General features: G+C 38.8%; 2 protein-coding genes across 2 annotated transcripts; both read right to left on the bottom strand.

The window, feature by feature from the left end:
* Window positions 1–5,545: 5,545 nt before the first annotated feature.
* On the bottom strand, window positions 5,546–7,023 carry LOC101402853 (olfactory receptor 4C6-like). Its single transcript, XM_014797691.2, is given in 2 exon segments — window positions 5,546–6,342; window positions 6,345–7,023. Coding segments are annotated over 2 exon segments (984 nt in total). The 5' UTR covers window positions 6,841–7,023; the 3' UTR covers window positions 5,546–5,854.
* An 8,075-nt stretch (window positions 7,024–15,098) lies between these two features.
* LOC101402581 (olfactory receptor 4C3D-like) lies at window positions 15,099–17,746 on the bottom strand. Its single transcript, XM_004443479.2, has one exon. The coding sequence runs from the start codon at window positions 16,575–16,577 to the stop codon at window positions 15,651–15,653; it is 927 nt and encodes a 308-aa protein (XP_004443536.1). The 5' UTR covers window positions 16,578–17,746; the 3' UTR covers window positions 15,099–15,650.
* Window positions 17,747–18,858: the final 1,112 nt, after the last annotated feature.

The raw sequence follows: 18,858 nt of genomic DNA, 5'->3' as shown, positions 1-18,858 counted from the left end.
TTTCACAGAAGACACTTCAAAGTGTGAAGCCAAGAACAACGGCTTGCCAAGGTCTAAGGGCAGTACTATCTAAAATATCAGTTCTCATTGAGGAACATAAAGTGAGTTAGTCATGCAGCTGATGGGGAGAAGGTGTTCCAGGCAGACAGAACAGCCTATGTAAAGTCCATACAGCAAGAACACACCTGGCCAGTAAGAGGAATAAAAAGGTACCAGAGTAACCAGGGAAGTCAGTGAGGGGTTGGTCATAAGAGAGGAGTTTAGGGGAGTGACAGGGCAGCTAGATTATGACTGCTCATTTTAGTAATTGTAAGGGCTTTAAATTTTACCTGAATGACGTGGAGAGCCATTGAAGAGTATTGAGTAGAGGTGTGATATAATCTGACTTACGGGTTTAAAGGCTAATTCTGAGCGCTGTGGTGAGGATACAGTGTTAGAGCAAAAGATGCGAAGATAAAGCAAGAAGATAGGTATGAGACCATTGTGATAACTCAGTCGAAAGATGATGATGGCTTGGAACTAGGTAACAGGTCTAAAAGTGATTAGAAGTGGTTTTATTTGGGATATATATTGAACATTGAGCCAACAGATCTCCCGATAGACTGGATGTGGTGAATGAGTAAAGGAAAGACCAAATGTGCTATGAGCTGATGTACAGAATGTTGTGAGAGGAGTATGTTTGATGATGGGGGAAGAACCAGAAATACAGCTTTAGATGTATTCAGTTTAAGAAGTCTATTAGTCATTCAAGTGGAACTATCATAGAGGAAGTTGGATTTCCAGGTCTCATCCTCAAGAAAGAAGTCTGGGCTGCAGATATTAATTTGGGAATCTTGGATATGGAAACAGAGTATGTCACAGAAGACTGGGTTAAATGTTACTGATGCATTCCGTAAGATGAAAAGTGAGTGATGACAATTAAATTTAGTGACATAGAGGTCATCAGTGACCTTGAAAAGAACATTTTCAATAAGTATTAGGTATTGGAGTGTTACTGAAAAGGGTTTAAAGAGAATGGAATGAGACAAATAGGAGACAGATGTTATAGAACCTCTTGAGTTTTTCTACAATGGAGGGAGAATAAAATGGCTGATGAAGGAAATGGGATCAAGGGAAGAGATTATATTAAAGATGAAAGAGATAACAGATTGCTTTTTGAGAATGTAAATGATCCAGTAGAAAAGAAAATGTAGATGAAATAAGGGTTATAGAGAGATTTTTAGACCAATATCCTCGTACAAGCCATAAGGAGATGAGGTCCACTGTGTAGGTAAAGAGGTTGGTTGCATTTGCATAGCAGCATAGATAATGCATTTATAGAGTAGGTAGGAAGGTAGCATGTAATTGGATGGGTGGTGGCAGATTGGTAGATACAGTATAAAAGTCTATGGAAGTTCTCTTCCAATGGCTTAAATTTTTTCAATGAAATAGGAAGCAAATTCATGTAATGTTTCCCAATAAGTTTGATACTTGCAGTAGCTTTTTTAGGCCAATACCCTTCTTCAAATTAAAGCACCATTTTATTCCTGCTTTGCTATGCCTTTGTCTCATGAATAATACCGAATATTTCAGTTTTAATTTAGAGATAATCATATGATTTACAATCTAATATTAGTAACAGCAAGTTCCTATAAAAAAGTAGTAAGACCGAGATTTGTTTCAGCAGTCAGGCTGCTGAAAAAGAAAAAAAAAGACAGACATTGAGCTGCTAAGTCATATGTTTAACAAGTAAAACTATTTAATGTGAATTAATTTGGGGGACCTATAGAACAGACAAAAGAAGAAATTATGGAATCTGACAGGTAATAATTTCAGCATGAACGGTCAGAACACATCTTACCTATGTAACAGAAGATGTAGATTCTGGACCTACCTTGACGCTAGGAAAATTACCAAAAAGATTACAAATATTTAAGTTTAGTGATCTCATTATGATCCTTCCAGTATTTTAACTCTATATTTAAAATAGAAAATGATCAATAAACTGTTCTTACAGAGACCAATGCTATTACATTGCCATAGGTGTTTTCTTTTTCTTTAACATGAGGCAGAGTGAAGAATCATAAAGTGAATCCAGAAATTTAATTTTAATATATTGTAAGCAAGACGTAAACATTGTGTTCTACTACTGACACGGCAAAAGTTAAATGGAAGCTATGTGCAACGATTTTTGATGCCAAATTGCTGTGTCATCTATAATCTTATGAAGGATTTGATTTTTCATTATTATACTAATAGAGTCATTTTGATGTCTGTGCTCTTTTTTACGTTGCGAGTTAAAAAATAATAGCATTCTGTGATCAGGACCCTGCCTATCTTTCACATCTCTACTTGGACCATGTTCCCCCTAGTCCACTGTGTGCTGATTACCCTGACCTTCTTCACTTTAGACTAGTTCCTACCTTAGGGTTTCTGCACAAGCTTTTCTCTTTTGCCTTAAATGCTCTTCCCACTGATACGCTAAAAGATGGTTCTATCTCATCATTCAGATCTTGGTTTAGAAATCACCTCTCAGAAAACCCCCATGTCCACCTAACTAGATTTACCCAGTCACACATGCACCACTCCATTACAATTTTCTGAGAACCCGTTATCACTCCACGACTTAGTCTTTATTTGCATATATTGTTTGTCTCTTGCACTAGAATGTTAGCTCCAGGACAGAAGGGAAACTTATTTTCTTATCCATCACTGTACACCCAGATCCTAGAAGAGTATCTGACACTTCGTAAAACTCAGAAAATATTTTATAATAAATAAATGAATCTCATACTTACTGAAAATATTTGGTGATAATTAATGCTACATATCTATTAAATATACACATTTGGTATTTAAAAATAAAAATCTTGATTTAAATATCATTTGTTTGAAATACTGTAACAAATATTGTAATTATTGTCATCATATATATAATTTTTATTTTTTTCAGGCGTACATCATTATACTTTGATTTATGCATAGATTACATCATGTTCACCACCCAAATACTAATTACATTCCATCACCACACACATGTACCTAGTTATCCCTTTCACCCTCCTCCCTCCCCTCTTTCCCTCTGGTAACCACCAATCCAATCTCTGTCTCTATGTGTTTGTTTGCTGTTGTTTTTTATCTTCTACTTATGAGTGAGACTATATGGTATTTGACCTTCTCTCTCTGACTTATTTTGCTTAACATAATATCCTCAATGTCCATCGTGTTGTCACAAATGGCTGAATTTCATCATTTCTTATTGCTGAGTATTATTTGATTGTGTATATATACCACGTATTCTTTATCCATTCGTCCCTTGATGGGCACATAGGTTTCTTCCAAGTCTTGGTTATTGTGAATAATGCTGCAATGAACACAGGGGTGCATGTGTCTTTATACATGGGTGTTTTCATGTTCTTTGGATAAACACCCAGCAGTGGAATAAGCTGGATCGTATGGTAGTTCTATTCTTAATTTTTTGAGGAATCTCCGTACTGTTTTCCATAGTGGCTGCACCAGTTTGCACTCCCACCAGCAGTGTATGAGAGTTCCCTTCTCTCCACATCCTCTCCAACAATTGCTGTTTCCTGTCTTGTTAATTATAGCCATTCTGACTGGAGTGAGGTGATATCTCATTGTGGTTTTGATTTGCATTTCCCTGATAATTAATGATGTTGAACATCTTTTCATGTGCCTGTTGGCCATCTGTGTATCTTCTTTGGAGAAATGTCTGTTCAGGTCTTTTGCCCATTTTTTAATTGGGTTGTTAGTTTTTTTGTTGTTGAGATGCATGAGTTCTTTATATATTTTGGATATTAACCCCTTATCAGATATATGGTTTGCAAATATCTTCTCCCAATTGTTAGGTGGTCTTTTCTTTTTGTTGATTGTTCCCTTTGCTGTGCAGAAGCTTTTTAGTTTGATGCAGTCCAATTTTTTTAATTTTTTCTATTGTTTCACCTGCCCAGTCAGGCATGGTACTTGAAAATATATTGCTAAGATCTAATGCAATCCCTATCAAAATTCCAATAACATTTTTTCACAGAAATAGAACAAAGAATTCTAAAATTTATATGGACAACAAAACACCCTGAATAACCAAAGGAATCCTTAGGGAAAGAAAAAAATCTGGAGGTATCACACTCTCTGATTTCAAAATATCCTACAAAGCTATAGTAACCAAAACAACATCGTAGTGACACAAAAACAGATACACAGATCAATGGAACAGAATCAAGAGCCCAGAAATAAACCCACACATCTATGGACAACTAATTTTTGACAAGGGTGCCAAGAACATACAATGGAGAAAAGAAAGTCTCTTCAACAAATGATGTTAGGAAAACTCGACAGCCACATGCAAAAAAAATGAAAGTAGACCATTATCTTACACCATACACAAAAATTAACTCCAAATGGGTTAAAGACTTGAATGTAAGACCCGAAACCATGAAACTTCTAGAAGAAAACATAGGCAGTATGCTCTTCAATATCGGTCTTAGCAACATATGTTTTTTTAGTAATACAGCCACAACAGAATGCTGAATCATGCTATGACCTTAGGCTTCCCATATATCTAGTCAAGGGAGGCAGGTTAAAAAGACATGTGTCTCTCTAGTGACAGCCAAAGAAGGATCTGGGAGAAAATAAATACTCTTTGGATTTAGAAATCCATATCTAGAATGTATCAGCAAGAATCATTCTCCCATAGTTTAAAAAAATATATAGATCTATAGAGTTGTAGTTTTTTCATAAAGAATATGTATCTTCAAGATATAGACACTAAATTCTGAGGTATCTTGACTCCAGCATGGTAGATTATTCGTCTGCTTCTAAAAAAGAAGAAAAGAAGTAGTGGAGAATTTTGGTAAAGTGGTGGCCTCCATTTTAAATAGCAAATTACCAATCTGAGATTATACTTGCTTTCAAAAGGAAATTTGACAGCAGGCAAACTGGGCAATTTCTAACTCATAAAGTGTTTATATTTATTTATCCTTCCTTACTGCTTATGCAAACTATGAAATTGCAAATATCAAAAAAAAGTCTATTTTAGACTTATATTCATTCAGTGATATTTATTAAGCACCTATTAGGTGGCTGGCAGTATTCTACCCACAGCATGAGTGAATGAACACAATTCTAGCCCTTCAGGGATTACAATCTTGTGGGGAAAACAGAGAAAATAAAAGTCAAGAAATAATTTTTTCTCCCCAAAGCCCCGGTGCAGAGTTGTATATCCTAGTTGTAGGTCCTTCTAGTTCTTCTATGTGGGACACCGCCTCTGCATAGCTTGATGAGTGGTGAGTAGGTCTGCACCCAGGATCCGAACCGGCAAACTTCAAGCCACTGAAGCGGAGCACGCAAACTTTAACTGCTATGCCACGGGGTCGGCACTGAGAAATAATTTTTTAAGGAACAGTTTGTGATCATTGAAATTAAGGATATAACCAGCTGAAGAGCTAGAGAATAACTGAGGGGAAAAGTTAGAGAAACTCATCAGTAAAGACTTGTCTAAGTAGGTGGAGGTTCATCTGAAAATGATAAAAATAAGATGGAGCCAGCCAAGCAAAATCTCTGGAAGAGAGAATTCTAACAGTGATCGGATTAAGAACAAAAGCCCTGAACGGGAAAAAGCTTGAATTATTCAAAAGACAGTTTACACAAGGAGAGAGAGAGAGAGTGGCCAGAGCCTTGTGAGAGAAGAGATGGAGTACAAAATGCACTGGAGAGGTAGGCAGCAACTTGATTGTAGTATCTTAACCTGATTTGCATGCATAAAACATGCCCTTGGCTGCTGAGGACCCAGTGAATTGGAATGAATGGGAGAGCAAGACCTCATTGTCCTTGCAGGAAAGATTTGTTCTTAGCATGTAAGCTAGTGACTGCTCAGGGTCCCTTGTTTCATCCACAGCATCCTCATGGCGTTCTTCACCTCTGTGTCCCTCAAGGTGTAGATCAAGGGATTTAACATGGGTGCGACGATAGTAAAGGACACAGCCATTGCCTTGTCTATGGGGTAAGTGGCCACAGGCCTCATGTACAAGAAAATGCATGGCACAAAGAACAAGACGACCACTGCGAGGTGAGAGCCACAGGTGGAGAGAGCTTTATGCCGCCCTTCAGGGCTGCAGGACTTCAGGGAGCAGAGTATGACCACATAGGAAGTGATGAGGATAAGGCAGATGCTCACACACATCACCCCACTGTTGAGGATGACTAAGAGACCCGAGATGTGGGTGTCCATGCAGGCCAGTTTCAACAATGGAAACAAATCACACATAAAGTGATCAATGACATTGAGGCCACAGAAGGGTATTGGATACATGAAGAGAAGCTGTATTACTGAGTGGATAAATCCCCCAGCCAGGCCCCTCCCAGCAGCAGGCAGCACACAGGGCTCATGATGTTCATGTAGTGCAGGGGCTTACATATGGCCACATAGCGGTCATAGGCCATCACAATGAGAAGGATGATCCCCACACCACCAAAGAAATGCTCTGCAAAGAGCTGGGCCATGCAGCCTTCAAAGAAGATGGTAGTGTTCTCAAAGAGGGAGTCCACAATCATTTTGGGGACAATGACAGAAGAGTAGATGGCATTCATGAGACACAGGGAAGTAAGGAAAAAATACATAGGTGATCTCAGACACTGACTTGTCATCATGGTTACCACGATGAGTAGGTTTCCCATAATGGTGGACACATACATGCTTAGAAACACAGCAGAGAGTGTTTTCCGCAGCTCTGGATTCTTTGTAATGCCCAAGAGACTGAATTCAGTCATGTTGTTTGGATTCTCCATTTGCTGTGGGTTGATGTAAGCACATTGCTCTGAACTGGAAAATCTACAAAAGAATAGCATTTTTAATTAGTAATTACTGAGTGTATTGGATATTTTTGCACTCTATCTCATACCCTCTTGACCTGCACTTTTCTCCAACCATTGATACAGCAATCAGATGCTAACAATTTTAGCCTGACAACAGCTCGATCCTACTGATCTTCCCAACAACACCTTCTCTCACCAGTGTCTCTCTTGCTTTCTGTCCTGATATTTGCTGCTTGAGATGCTTAGAAGACCCTGCTTCATCATTCTGGTGCATCCACACACGTGGAAAGATGAAGGAATTAACACACCTTAAGGAGACCCGAGATCATTGGTAGATAGAAGCCTACCGTTTACCAGTGGATAAATGGTGACCAGCTTAACACAGTCTTGGATTAACTGTCTTTCCTTCCCTGCTTCACTCTCCCTGTTCACTGCCTCCATTCTGTTTTCCAAAATAGCCCACCCACATACAAACCCTTCTCTCAGCATCTGCTTTTCGGAAATCTCAAGCTGGGAAGCTGACCTCATTGTATCACTAGACGCTCCCAAGAACCAAGAACTTGGAACATTTCATATGAATTCTCAGTCTTTTATTCCATATACTCATTGAGCACCTGAATGGGCTAGTTGAAGAGCCTGTTAAGACAGATAGGTCATAACCCAAAGACTCTTTCTTTTTTAATAACTGTGCTTTTTCTATCTACATTTCTGCCTTCTCAAATTGAGTATATTTTTATTATTATGTATTGCTCATATTCAATGACTTTCTGCTATGTCTCAGCCGGTGGATTATCTTATGATACATTTTCTTCATTTTATAGATAAGATACTGAAGCTTAAAGGAGTGAAAAATGATGCCAAGTTTCCACAACTAGTAAACATTGAAGCCAAATTCAAATCCAGCTTTTACTGATTCAAAATCAATATCAATAACAAGCTATGTTGCTTCTCTGATGATAATATCAAGTGCTCAATATGAAAGAGACACTGTGATGCATGGTATAATTTCATTTTCATAACAATCAAGTGAGATAGATTTATGCTTTCTGTGCTCATTTCATTAAACAATTCTACAATTGTTAAACTTCAATGACAATTCCACAATAAAGAGCATGTTCTAATTATATACATACATATATAAAATCCAATCCTGAAACTAGAATTTACAATTACTGACTAAGCTTCCAAGACTCTAATTGTTTTCCAGATACACTGATTAAAGAAAATAAAACATTAAGTCTCTTTCTCTGCTCCAGGAAGACCCAGATCCAACTTAGCTGACACCATCTCTGAACACGAGCCTGAATCAGTGTAAATCATTCCTTCCATTGTTCCTTGTGAAGGGATGATTCCAGATGAAACAAAGAATTCTAAAGAATAGTCAAAATATCAGTAGAACAACTCATTTATTTCACACTGTGTACAGCAAGGTGCTAGGTACGTTGCATGCATTATTGCATTTATTTTTCATATCATATGAGATATGTGCTATCACAAATCCTACCTTGAGGATGAAGAAACTGAGACTTGGAGACATTAAACATCTCATCTAAAATGACTGGGGATTACGAATCCAGGAAATCTCATTTTGAAACACAAGTTCTCAACCATTACATTATACCATTAAAGAAGTGAACAGTGGCCTCAACTAGCTAAATACAATTGTTACTGCAGACAAATGATATGGTAAAAGAACTGCTTCAGTAGCAAACTTCTGTTTGCTAGGGTTACTTAAGCAGAGGCTGTCTGTCACTTAGTGGGAATATATTAGATTATTGCTTTAGATGTAAACTACATGTTCTCTTAGACTCCCCTAAATACTCAAAGGCATATTCTTAGAATTATCCCTCTATTTAACAAAATATACAGTTACCTGGACACTCTTTGCATATCTACAATATGGACTAACCCCAGCCTCTCCCATCTCCAGCCTAAGAACTTCAGAAGCTCTTTAATAGTCCTAATGAAGTAGAAGCAACACCTTCTTGGAAATCAAGATAGCTAGGTTTTATTCCAGGTTGTCCCTCAAACTGCTCTAATCCGTTGTTACATTTCTCACTACTCTGGGTATGAGACAGTTATGGCAAATGAATGGACATCTAGGGCTTCAAAGGAGCCATCTCAGGGACTCTGTCCCTTTCAAACACAGCAATATGGTTCTTTTTTTTTTTTAAAGAATTTATTTATTTGTTTTATTTCCCCCCAAAGCCCCAGCAGACAGTTGTATGTTATAACTGCACATCCTTCTAGCTGTATGTGGGTCGCGGCCTCAACATCGCCGGAGAAGCAGTGCATCGGTGAGCGTCCGGGATCCAAACCCGGGCCACCAGCAGCGGAGCGCGCACACTTAACTGCTAAGCCACAGGGCCAGCCCAGCAATATGGTTCTTACCTGCATTAAATGTTTACACTTCAAGTAAGATTTCCTTTGAGCCATCTTAAACATTAAACTTAAAACATTTTAAAACAAACTGCACTAGGAAAGATAATAATGCTCCTTCTGTTTTAAAAATCTATGAGTTCATCACAAATCTCTTTTGATTACTAGTATACATCTCAACTTCCCAATCTGACTTCCAAGACCCTCCCCCATGTAATCAACTTCATCATTTTATATATCCCCCTCCCACTGCAGTCAAGCCCAACTCTTACTCCCCTAGACATACCAGCTAGTCCTGTTCCTTAGCTAAGAAGATCACTGAATTATTGCTGATATGAAATCTGTGCAGATGCGTGTAACAAATATCCAGGATGATGGTGGTGCAGGGGGCATCGGGGAGGAAGCGAGGCGTGAAGGAGGAGCGGTAATGAATTTGCTGATAACAGATGGCATAGGCGGAGGCAGGAGGAAGTCAGGAGCCTATAGAAATGGAAAATAATCATGATGAATATTTGAATAGCGCTCTCCAAACATTCTCCTGCCTGCTATGTCCAAGCATAGTGGTCAGTAGCCTGTGCTGCGAACTTGATCACATAGCCACCAAAAGGCTTTGAGCAAGTTGCACAAGTCCTCTAAGCCTTATCCACTGCCTCAAAAAATCAGGACAATGTTAGTTCTTATCGCATATGGCTTTTGTGAGAATTAAGAGAAAATCATGAAGCTCTTACCTCAGTGCCCTCAGATAACAACTACTTGAGACCTACTGACTTTAATTGCTATTGCCTTGTTTTATTTTTGCAGGATTTGAAGCTTACCTTGTCAGTCGGTGGCCTGACTGGGATAGAGAACTAACTCTGCTCATTCTGAACCCATGACCTTTCCCACTATCCTAAGGAGACTGAGATGTGTGTTACTTCCCTTCCAGAGAGCTCATCTCTGAAACATAAACACACTCTTTTATTTGCTAATCTCATCATCTAGATAGAGGTCAAAAGGTAGACACTTACGCTTTGATAATTTGCCAAAATAAAGTAGATCAAGCTAAAAACTGTTGATAGCTCAAGGCGCTTCATCCCAAGGCCACAATTTGTGTATATAGATAAAACAGGCCTATTTCAAGTATAACTGCCATGTATATAGGTGATTCAATTATTTCAATGATTTCAAAATAGTTCAAATTAATAAGAACATGTTTAATATTCAAATAAGTTTTTGAAGTCACCTCCCATACTCAGTCTGATGTCATCGCTGCCATCTCCAAAAGCCAGTTACCTGATGGACCCAAGAAGTAGAAGGTAGACATGGTGCAAGTAAAATGTCTAATATCATGTCAGGGTCACCAAAGGTCTGGCCCCATCCAGGATGTACTCATGTGAACTTTCTTCTACAAAAATGCTGTGAAGCAGGACATGAGAGTTTTAATGCAGCAAATCCAAATGTGGAGGCAAGTAAGACCTTCACTGGGAACAAGTCATCCAATCGCTTAAGGGGAAGCTATTTTGACAGGACCAGAGTTTCTAATGATTTTAAAGAAAGATTTAAAACAGATGCTCTAAGTGTCCAAGGACTTAAGTAGAAAACAACTCTTGTGATTGGTAAAGGAATTTAAATTTCATCTAAATAGAAAATTTTGCCAAAAAAGACAGCCAGCTAAGCTGTTAACAAAATCATTCACAGAACTGTGTCTGCCATTTGGCTGCACTTTGAGCTTAATTTGCAAACAGTTTGTAATCCACGTCTTAGAATAAACATCACTAATAAGATGTCCACCTTTGGGTAATAGACCTGGGCTAAAAGAGGGCAGAGGGTCATTTTCAAATGGCACAGAATTTCAAAGTGTGCAGACTTGCATCATTCCAATTGCATCCTTTTGAGGCTGTGTCTCTACTGACTCAGGAGCTAATCACCGTTCTCATGAATTCCCATCCACCCCTGCAATGATCCATGTTTCCCAGGGGCAGAACTTCACTGGAGCCAGGCCAAGCTGATGCTCCACAAACACAAAACCAGATCATGGTGTTAACCATTCAATTATTTGCTCCACAACTAAGGCCTCTTCTTCAATAACAGAATGGCCACGGAGTGATCCATCTGCCTGATAACATAAATGAAGTAGTCAATAGGATTTATTCTTGTCCACCTAGCAAATACCAAGACCAAATTTTTCTATCACCTAATCTGGTGCTCCTTCATCTTTTAAGAGTATTAATAGGGCCGGCCCCGTGGCTTAGCGGTTGAGTGCGTGCGCTCCGCTGCCGGCGGCCCGGGTTCGGATCCCGGGTGCGCACCGAGGCACCGCTCCTCCAGCCATGCTGAGGCCGCGTCCCACATACAGCAACTAGAAGGATGTGCAGCTATGACAGACAACTATGTACTGGGGCTTTGGGGGAAAAATAAATAAATAAAATCTTTAAAAAAAATAAATAAATAAAGAGTATTAATAAAATTGTGTCACATCTACCTGAAGGACAGTTGACATTATTAAGGATTAGAAAAGTACCTCAGCCAGAAAAAAATAAGAACTAAATTCAGTCTCCCTCCATAACAAGTTGTACTCTCAAATGACATGTTTTCAATTTAGAAATATTTGTGGTTATAGTCTTTATTCTTTTTCCACCTTCAATGGTAAAAAATACCAATATCCTACATTTACAATGAACTTCACAGATTACAATTGGTTCATTAATATAGTTGACCATACACCCTGGGAAGCCTCCTGAGAAGGAAGAATCTCTCAATTTTACTAAATATGATCCTCATAGGTAATGGGCCAACCTCTGCACTTGTATTTTCTCTACTAACATTCTAAAACTACTCCATGTTCTCACCTAACCATGGGTTAAGCAGTTCTCCTCAATATTTTTGTTTCATCGTTGCCCACTTAAGGCACTTTTTAGACATTCTGTTCCCCTAATCATTCTCCCAAAATATTAACACCACAGATATACTATTTATGTATTTTATGTATATCTATGTTTTATATGTAAAAATAGTAAGATACTTTCATCTCCCACGAAACCATTTTTACCTACCTGGGAGAGAAAACATCCCCATTGCAAATGCATGTGTTAGAGTAACCTACGTATAAAAAGAAAGGGGAGGGGGCGGCCCGGTGGCGTAGTGATTAAGTTTGCACAGTCCACTTCGGCAGCCTGGGTTTCGCAGGTTTAGATCCTAGGCATGGACCTACACACTGCTTATCAAGCCATGCTGTGGCAGGTGTCCCACATATAAAGTAAAGGAAAATGAGCATGGATGTTAGCCCAAGGCCAATCTTCCTCAGCAAAAAGAGGAGGGTTGGCAACAGATGTTAGCTCAGGGCTAATCTTCCTCATCAAAAAAAAAAAAAAAAGGAAAGAGGGGAAATAACATGGTTATTTAATCTTGGGCCTAACTAAAATTCTAGCTGTGCTTCAAACAACTATACAAATCTGTATCCAATTCTTCTCTTCTGCATCACCCTCTTAATAAAATGTTTTTCAGCAAACTTATTACTAACACAATTACATTTTTTATTTATTTGTTAACTTGTTTATTATCCATCTATTCCAGACTGGAAATTAAGTTCCACAGGAACACAGCCCTTGTCTGTGGTATTCAAGAGCCCCCAGAATTCTCCAGCACACTGTAGGCACCAAACAATATTTTTTGGATAAATAAAATAAGTCAAAATTTCCTAAACTTAAATGACTATGAAGCCATTTTTCAAGTAATAAATATTAACACTATGGAATAACAATGGGAAAAGTCCCATAGAAACAACATTTAACTCTTCAAGGCGCTACCTTCATGCTCCGAGTGTCAGTCTCCTCGATGATTAAGATGCTTATTCTTTCTCCAAACATCTCTCTCACCCATGTGTCACTTTCTTTGAAATTCAACCATTTGAATTTCATTTCTTGAGCCCATTACATCCCACTCTCCATGATATCCATGAAGGGAAATATATCTGTGGACATGAGATTAGCAGATGGCTTTCTTCTGACACATCAGGAATCAAGAGAGTGCAAGTAACCCGGGAAGGAGGTCAAGGGACAGCTCAGGGAAGAAAGTGGCCCCTGAAATAAGGGAAGAATGCCTCAAGGGCAATCTTCACAATGCAGCCAGTGATCAGTTCTGTGTTTCGATGTTTGCACATCATGCAGCAAGGAGCACTGTGACGTGGGAAGAATAGAGATGACAGAGTCTAAAAGACTTGATATTGTTGCTTAACTTCATTGAGTCTCATTTTCTTCTTTTATAAAATGGAGTAAAAACTAATAAAACTTGTTACTACATTTAGAGAGTTAAAGGGTGTAAAGATCCTTTCAAAATATATGCCTCACAGTTGGCCTTAAACAAGTGCTAGCTCACTCCCCTCACTTAATGCCTAATATTTTCAGTGAATTAAAAGTCTATATAAACCAAAGCATCCTTATACAACAGATCCAAATATTATTTATCTTATTAATTTTTTGGAATAAATATACTTAGTTCCTTCTATGTTTTTTCAAGTATCAGAAGAAAATCAGATGGCAATTGGCCCTCATGAGAGATTCTTAATGATGAGTACAAAGGGATGTCTTTTTTTTTTTTTTTTCAAAGGGACATCTTAACATTCCTTAAAATTATTCACAACCCAGCAAGATCCCATCTACTGAGAATGTCTTATGTTTCTGTAACTGCGTTACATTCCTCCTTCAGTCCTTACACCTTCCAAGTTTGCTGTTGACAATTCATAATTTTCATTGCATTAATCTTCTCACCCCCCCCCCACTGAGCACTTGGTGTCACCCCTAAGACACAATCATTGGCTTTAATTTCCCTCTTCAAATCTTCCCTTTTGTCTTAGAGTAGAAACAACATTTATTCAATACTTTTCTCTCCGTACCCCTGGCTTACTCTCATCTCCTATCTGACAGTCAAAATGAACTGAATAATTGGATCCAGATTCTACTGAAATGTTTAATTCTTACCAGCAATTACAAACTTGATCATTTTTAATAGATTAAGTGCTATTTATATCATCTTCCAGGCCTAGACTTTGCAGGAAAAGTCCTATTTCTTAAGAATTCGAGACAGCCATGCATAAGCTGTAATACCCAGTCACCCCAAAGAACAGTGTCCCATACTCTGGCATTACTGGATGGTCAAATTGAAAAATAGCTCTAGGTGACCAGAGAGTTTGAGAAAGGGACATTTGTGAGAAGTAACACAAATTGGAGTGTTATAGTCAGAGAAGCTTTGATTTTTAAAGTGTTACGTAGTAATGTAGAAAGATCTGATATTTTCCATGTACATAGAAGAGCATTATTGCTTAGGTATATTGCTACACGTGAGACAAGGCTACAACAAATTCGACACCATCTTTCTTGAAGGACAAGGTGAATCATTAAGACTGCAGAAAAGTTTCTCATCTAAAGACATAAACATACCACGGAAAACTGTGTTTTATTTCAAAGAAAGTAGGACTGAGATCTGAAAGACCTGGATTCAGATTTTGTAGCTGAAACTCTTAGGTGTGTGACCTGAGGCAAGTAAACTAGTAAACTTCTCTTGGCATGAATTTCTCTGTAAAATGGGGATAGTATTGTTGGAACTACCAATTTAGTATGTGATAAATCACCTAACTGAAGTGCATTTGTCTGATAGATAACTAAGTGTTCATTTAATGTAAATATACTTGTCACACCTACAGGGCAATAGCTTTGGAACATAACTACATGCCTTTATGTTGAAATTAAATAAAAAAATGTTTACCCCTGTTGCTTCGAATGACTTCTCAACTCTTGATAAGGAAAAAAAAACTCCTTTATACTCAAGAAAAACTGTGAGCCATAAAGATATTAAGAAAATAAGACCAAATTAAGAGTAATTTTAAAATTCCTGGCTTATTTTTTGTGCCAAGAATCAAAAATTAGAGATAGGTTATAAATTATTCTTTCCTCCTTTTGTGAGTGTCTCTCTTTTTGCTTTTGGTAAATTCATAATGCCAAAAAAAAAAAAAATCAGTAGTGAATTTTTCACTCCCCACCTGTCCCTTCCCCATACGTCTATCTAAGAATTTCTATTCTCTATTTTGCTTTACCACAGGCAAAGCAAAAATAAAAAAAGTTTGAGATCAAGGTTCTATGAAAAAGCCAATTTTGTCCAGGTAACATACGTATGAAAAATTTAGTAAAGTAGCAGTAGGACTCTGGAGAAAAATATACTCTAGAATCATCAATGTAGGGATTTATATTTGTTCTTCCCATTGCATATGCTGAATCTGTGCACACGAACACTGAAGCCTTGGTAAAGCACATTAATAGCGATCAAAAGCACATGTCAAAGAGCTTAGCCACTATTAAGTACTCAACAAATGGTAATATCTGGGATTTTTTTGTCATTGATCTGCAAAATTTGTTAATTTTCTTTCACAGTTTACAACAGATATAATCCTCCCTATTTATGTACCTCATCACTGTCTCGGCATTACAAACAGGCTAAGATGTGCTCCTCTTCAACAAATGCCTTAGGGCATTTTTCACCTCTGTGTTTCTCAGAGTGTAAATGATAGGATTAAACATGGGAGTGAGGATTGCAAAAAACACAGTCACCAATTTGTCCACAGGGTAGGTGGCCACAGGACGCATGTAGGTGAATATACAAGGCACAAAAAAGAGGACAGCTACAGTGAAGTGGGAGACACATGTAGAGAGGGCTTTGTGTCGTCCTTTGGAGCCATGGGATTTCAGGGAGCTCAGGATGACTATGTAGGAGATGAGTAGCATGGAAAAAACGAGCAAGCACATAGCCCCACTGTTGGCTGCCACCACCATTCCGAGCCTGTAGGAGTCCCTGCAGGCAAGTTTCAGCAGTGGGAAGAGATCGCACATGAAGTGGTCAATGACATTGGGGCCACAGAAGGACAAGTTGAGCATGAAAAGAATCTGCACAGCGGCGTGCAGTATTCCCCCGATCCAGGCCACAACCACCAGGAGGCGGCAGAGCGCCTCTTGCATGATGGCTGTGTAGTGCAAGGGCTTGCAGATGGCCACATAGCGATCATAGGCCATGACAATGAGGAGGATGATCTCTGATCCTCCCAGGAAATGCTCCACGAAGAGCTGGATCAGGCAGCCCCCGAAGGAGATGGTTTTCCTCTGATACAGTAGGTCAATGATCATTTTCGGGGTGGTGACAGAGGTGTAGGAGGCATCTATGAAGGACAAGTAAGTAAGAAAGAAGTACATGGGAGCCGAAAGTGTGGGGCTGAGGGAGACGGTAATGACAATGAGCAAATTGGCCAATACGGTAAATAGGAAAATGAACAAAAAGACTACAAAGAGTATTTTCCGAAAGTGTGGATTCTGCGTGAGTCCCAAGAGAATAAATTCAGTCACGTTGTTGAGAGATGTGAGGTGATCCATTTAGAAAGTAACACCTTCCCAGGGCCTAAATTACCTTCAAAGGGAAAAAGAAAGATACTTATTAATCATGAAAGGATTGTAGTCTGCATTTGATAGCACAGAGATAGAGTGGGCACTGTCACTGTCACCATGGAGCATGTCCCTGGCACTCCTTGCCCCAGGAGTTATTTCAATTCTTTCTTGTTTCCTCCATGATGTTTTCCATCTCTTCAGATATCTAGTGTCTGCCAGCTATAAATCATCTATAGGGTGACATTTGATGTGTAATTTAATGAGAAAACACTGGGCTATATACATGAGATCTGGCTCTTCATCTGGTTCCAACTCTGTGATTTTACTTAGTCATTTCAGTGCCCCGTGCTTCTCAGTCCTCCTCTATGTCTGTGACCTTACAAACTGTAACTCTCAGATGTATTTTGTAAGGTGAGAGTTATTCTCTCTTCCAGAAGAATTCACATTTGAACCCACAGCTCTAACTGTGGAAAGAAAGACATGGTGAATAAACATCTCTCATAAGCAGACAGATTAGGGAAATTGATAAGTTATTGGTGATGCACCCTCCCTGGTACCTACCATAATACATATGCTATTCATGTGTGTTTCCTCGCTGTGCCTACCACAGTGTCTGGCATAATGTCTGCAGTGTCTGGCACCTATTGGGTGATGAGGAAATGCTTAGTGAATTGCCACTTCTTCGTGTGTGAAAATACGCATGCTTCCCCAGCCCGTAAACCCAGGCATTCAAGGGCTCTCATCCTCACACTCCGTCTATCATTTCTCTCTACTTGAGGAGAAACATGTGAACTTTTGAAAGGAAGCTGCATTCCAGTTTAATAGTTTCTGACATACTTTGTCGGGGAAGGATGAAAATATCAATTGCCTCTAGGAAAGAGTATGTTACAAGGTCATTTTACTTTCAGGATAATTATTGTGATTATTAATTAATATATATATTTTTTTTTGTGAGGAACATCAGCCCTGAGCTAACATCCATGCCAAGCTTCCTCTTTTTGCTGAGACTGGCTCTGAGCTAACATCCATGCCCATCTTCCTCCACTTTATGTGGGGCGCCACCACAGCATGGTCTGACAAGCGGTGCGTCGGTGCGCGCCCAGGATCCGAACCTGGGCCGCCAGCAGCAGAGTGCGTGCATTTAACCGCTACACCATGGGGCTGGCCCCATTAATTAATATATTTTACTCTTCAAAATTCTGTTCCACATACAATTTAACATGACCCTATTCAGTTATTTACAGCTTCAGTAGACTGGGATAAAAAAAAAAGCCTCTGGGATAGGTATTCAATACATGAGGATGTATTAAGCAAAAGAAACCCCTATTTTCAAATTTTCAAAATAGAAATTTAGGGCCAGCCCTGTGGCGCAGTGGTTAAGTTCAGCGTGCTCCACTTCGGCAGCCCGCGGTTCGTGGGTTTGGATCCCGGGCACTGACCTACATCAAGCCATGCTGTAGCAGCAACCTACATCCAAGACAGACGAAGACTGGCACAGATGTTAGCTCAGGGCCAATCTTCCTCACTAAAAAAAAAATATATATATATATACATATATAAATTTAATGTGGAAAATAGAAAGAAATAGTCTACTAAATAAGATAGATAAAGTACTATGCATGCAAACACACAAAAACATGTATAAAATCTATTACTTACTGTAAGGACCTATTTCTTGTTCACTCAGTCTACAAGCATTTACTGGACACTTACTATGTACATTAATGTATGTTTGTCCATGTAAAGTCATAAAAAGTGTCCCTGTTAAATGTCTTGTTAATCCACCCCAACATTTTATTACCAAACGGCAGTAGGTCCTCCATGCCTGAGACCCTCCCCCTCCTTTCTGTTTCTGCCCTCTGCACTCTCACATCTTCTCCTCGCATAACATCCATAACATGCATTCCATTACCATGCATGGTAATAGAACGAGGAAATTTGGGATGTAAATTCCCAATGGAAAGAAAAGAGAAAACATTGCTATAATAAAATGTACTCTGCAAAAAATGTTTCTTTTTCTTTCAAAGATAATGGATAAAGAGCTTTATTTTTTAATTATCCAAAGTGAACTCTTATACATATGCGAGCAGAAAGTACACAGCTTCACTACATTCCTTGTTCTGAGGTGGACTCCCCAAGAGGTCAGGAGAGTCCAGTGACATAAAGTAAGAAAAAGACATAATTAATAAAAGTCATTTAGAAATAACTGTGGAGAAATAGAAATCACTTTGTCTTTTTACTTTGACTCCACAATAATCTTTCTAGGAAT

This window comes from Ceratotherium simum, chromosome 34 (assembly GCF_057802395.1).
Source record: "Ceratotherium simum simum isolate JZ-2026a chromosome 34, ASM5780239v1, whole genome shotgun sequence".
Classification (NCBI taxonomy): Eukaryota; Metazoa; Chordata; class Mammalia; order Perissodactyla; family Rhinocerotidae; genus Ceratotherium; species Ceratotherium simum.
Note: the sequence above shows the minus strand (reverse complement) of the source record. Positions and strands in the feature narration are given on the sequence as shown.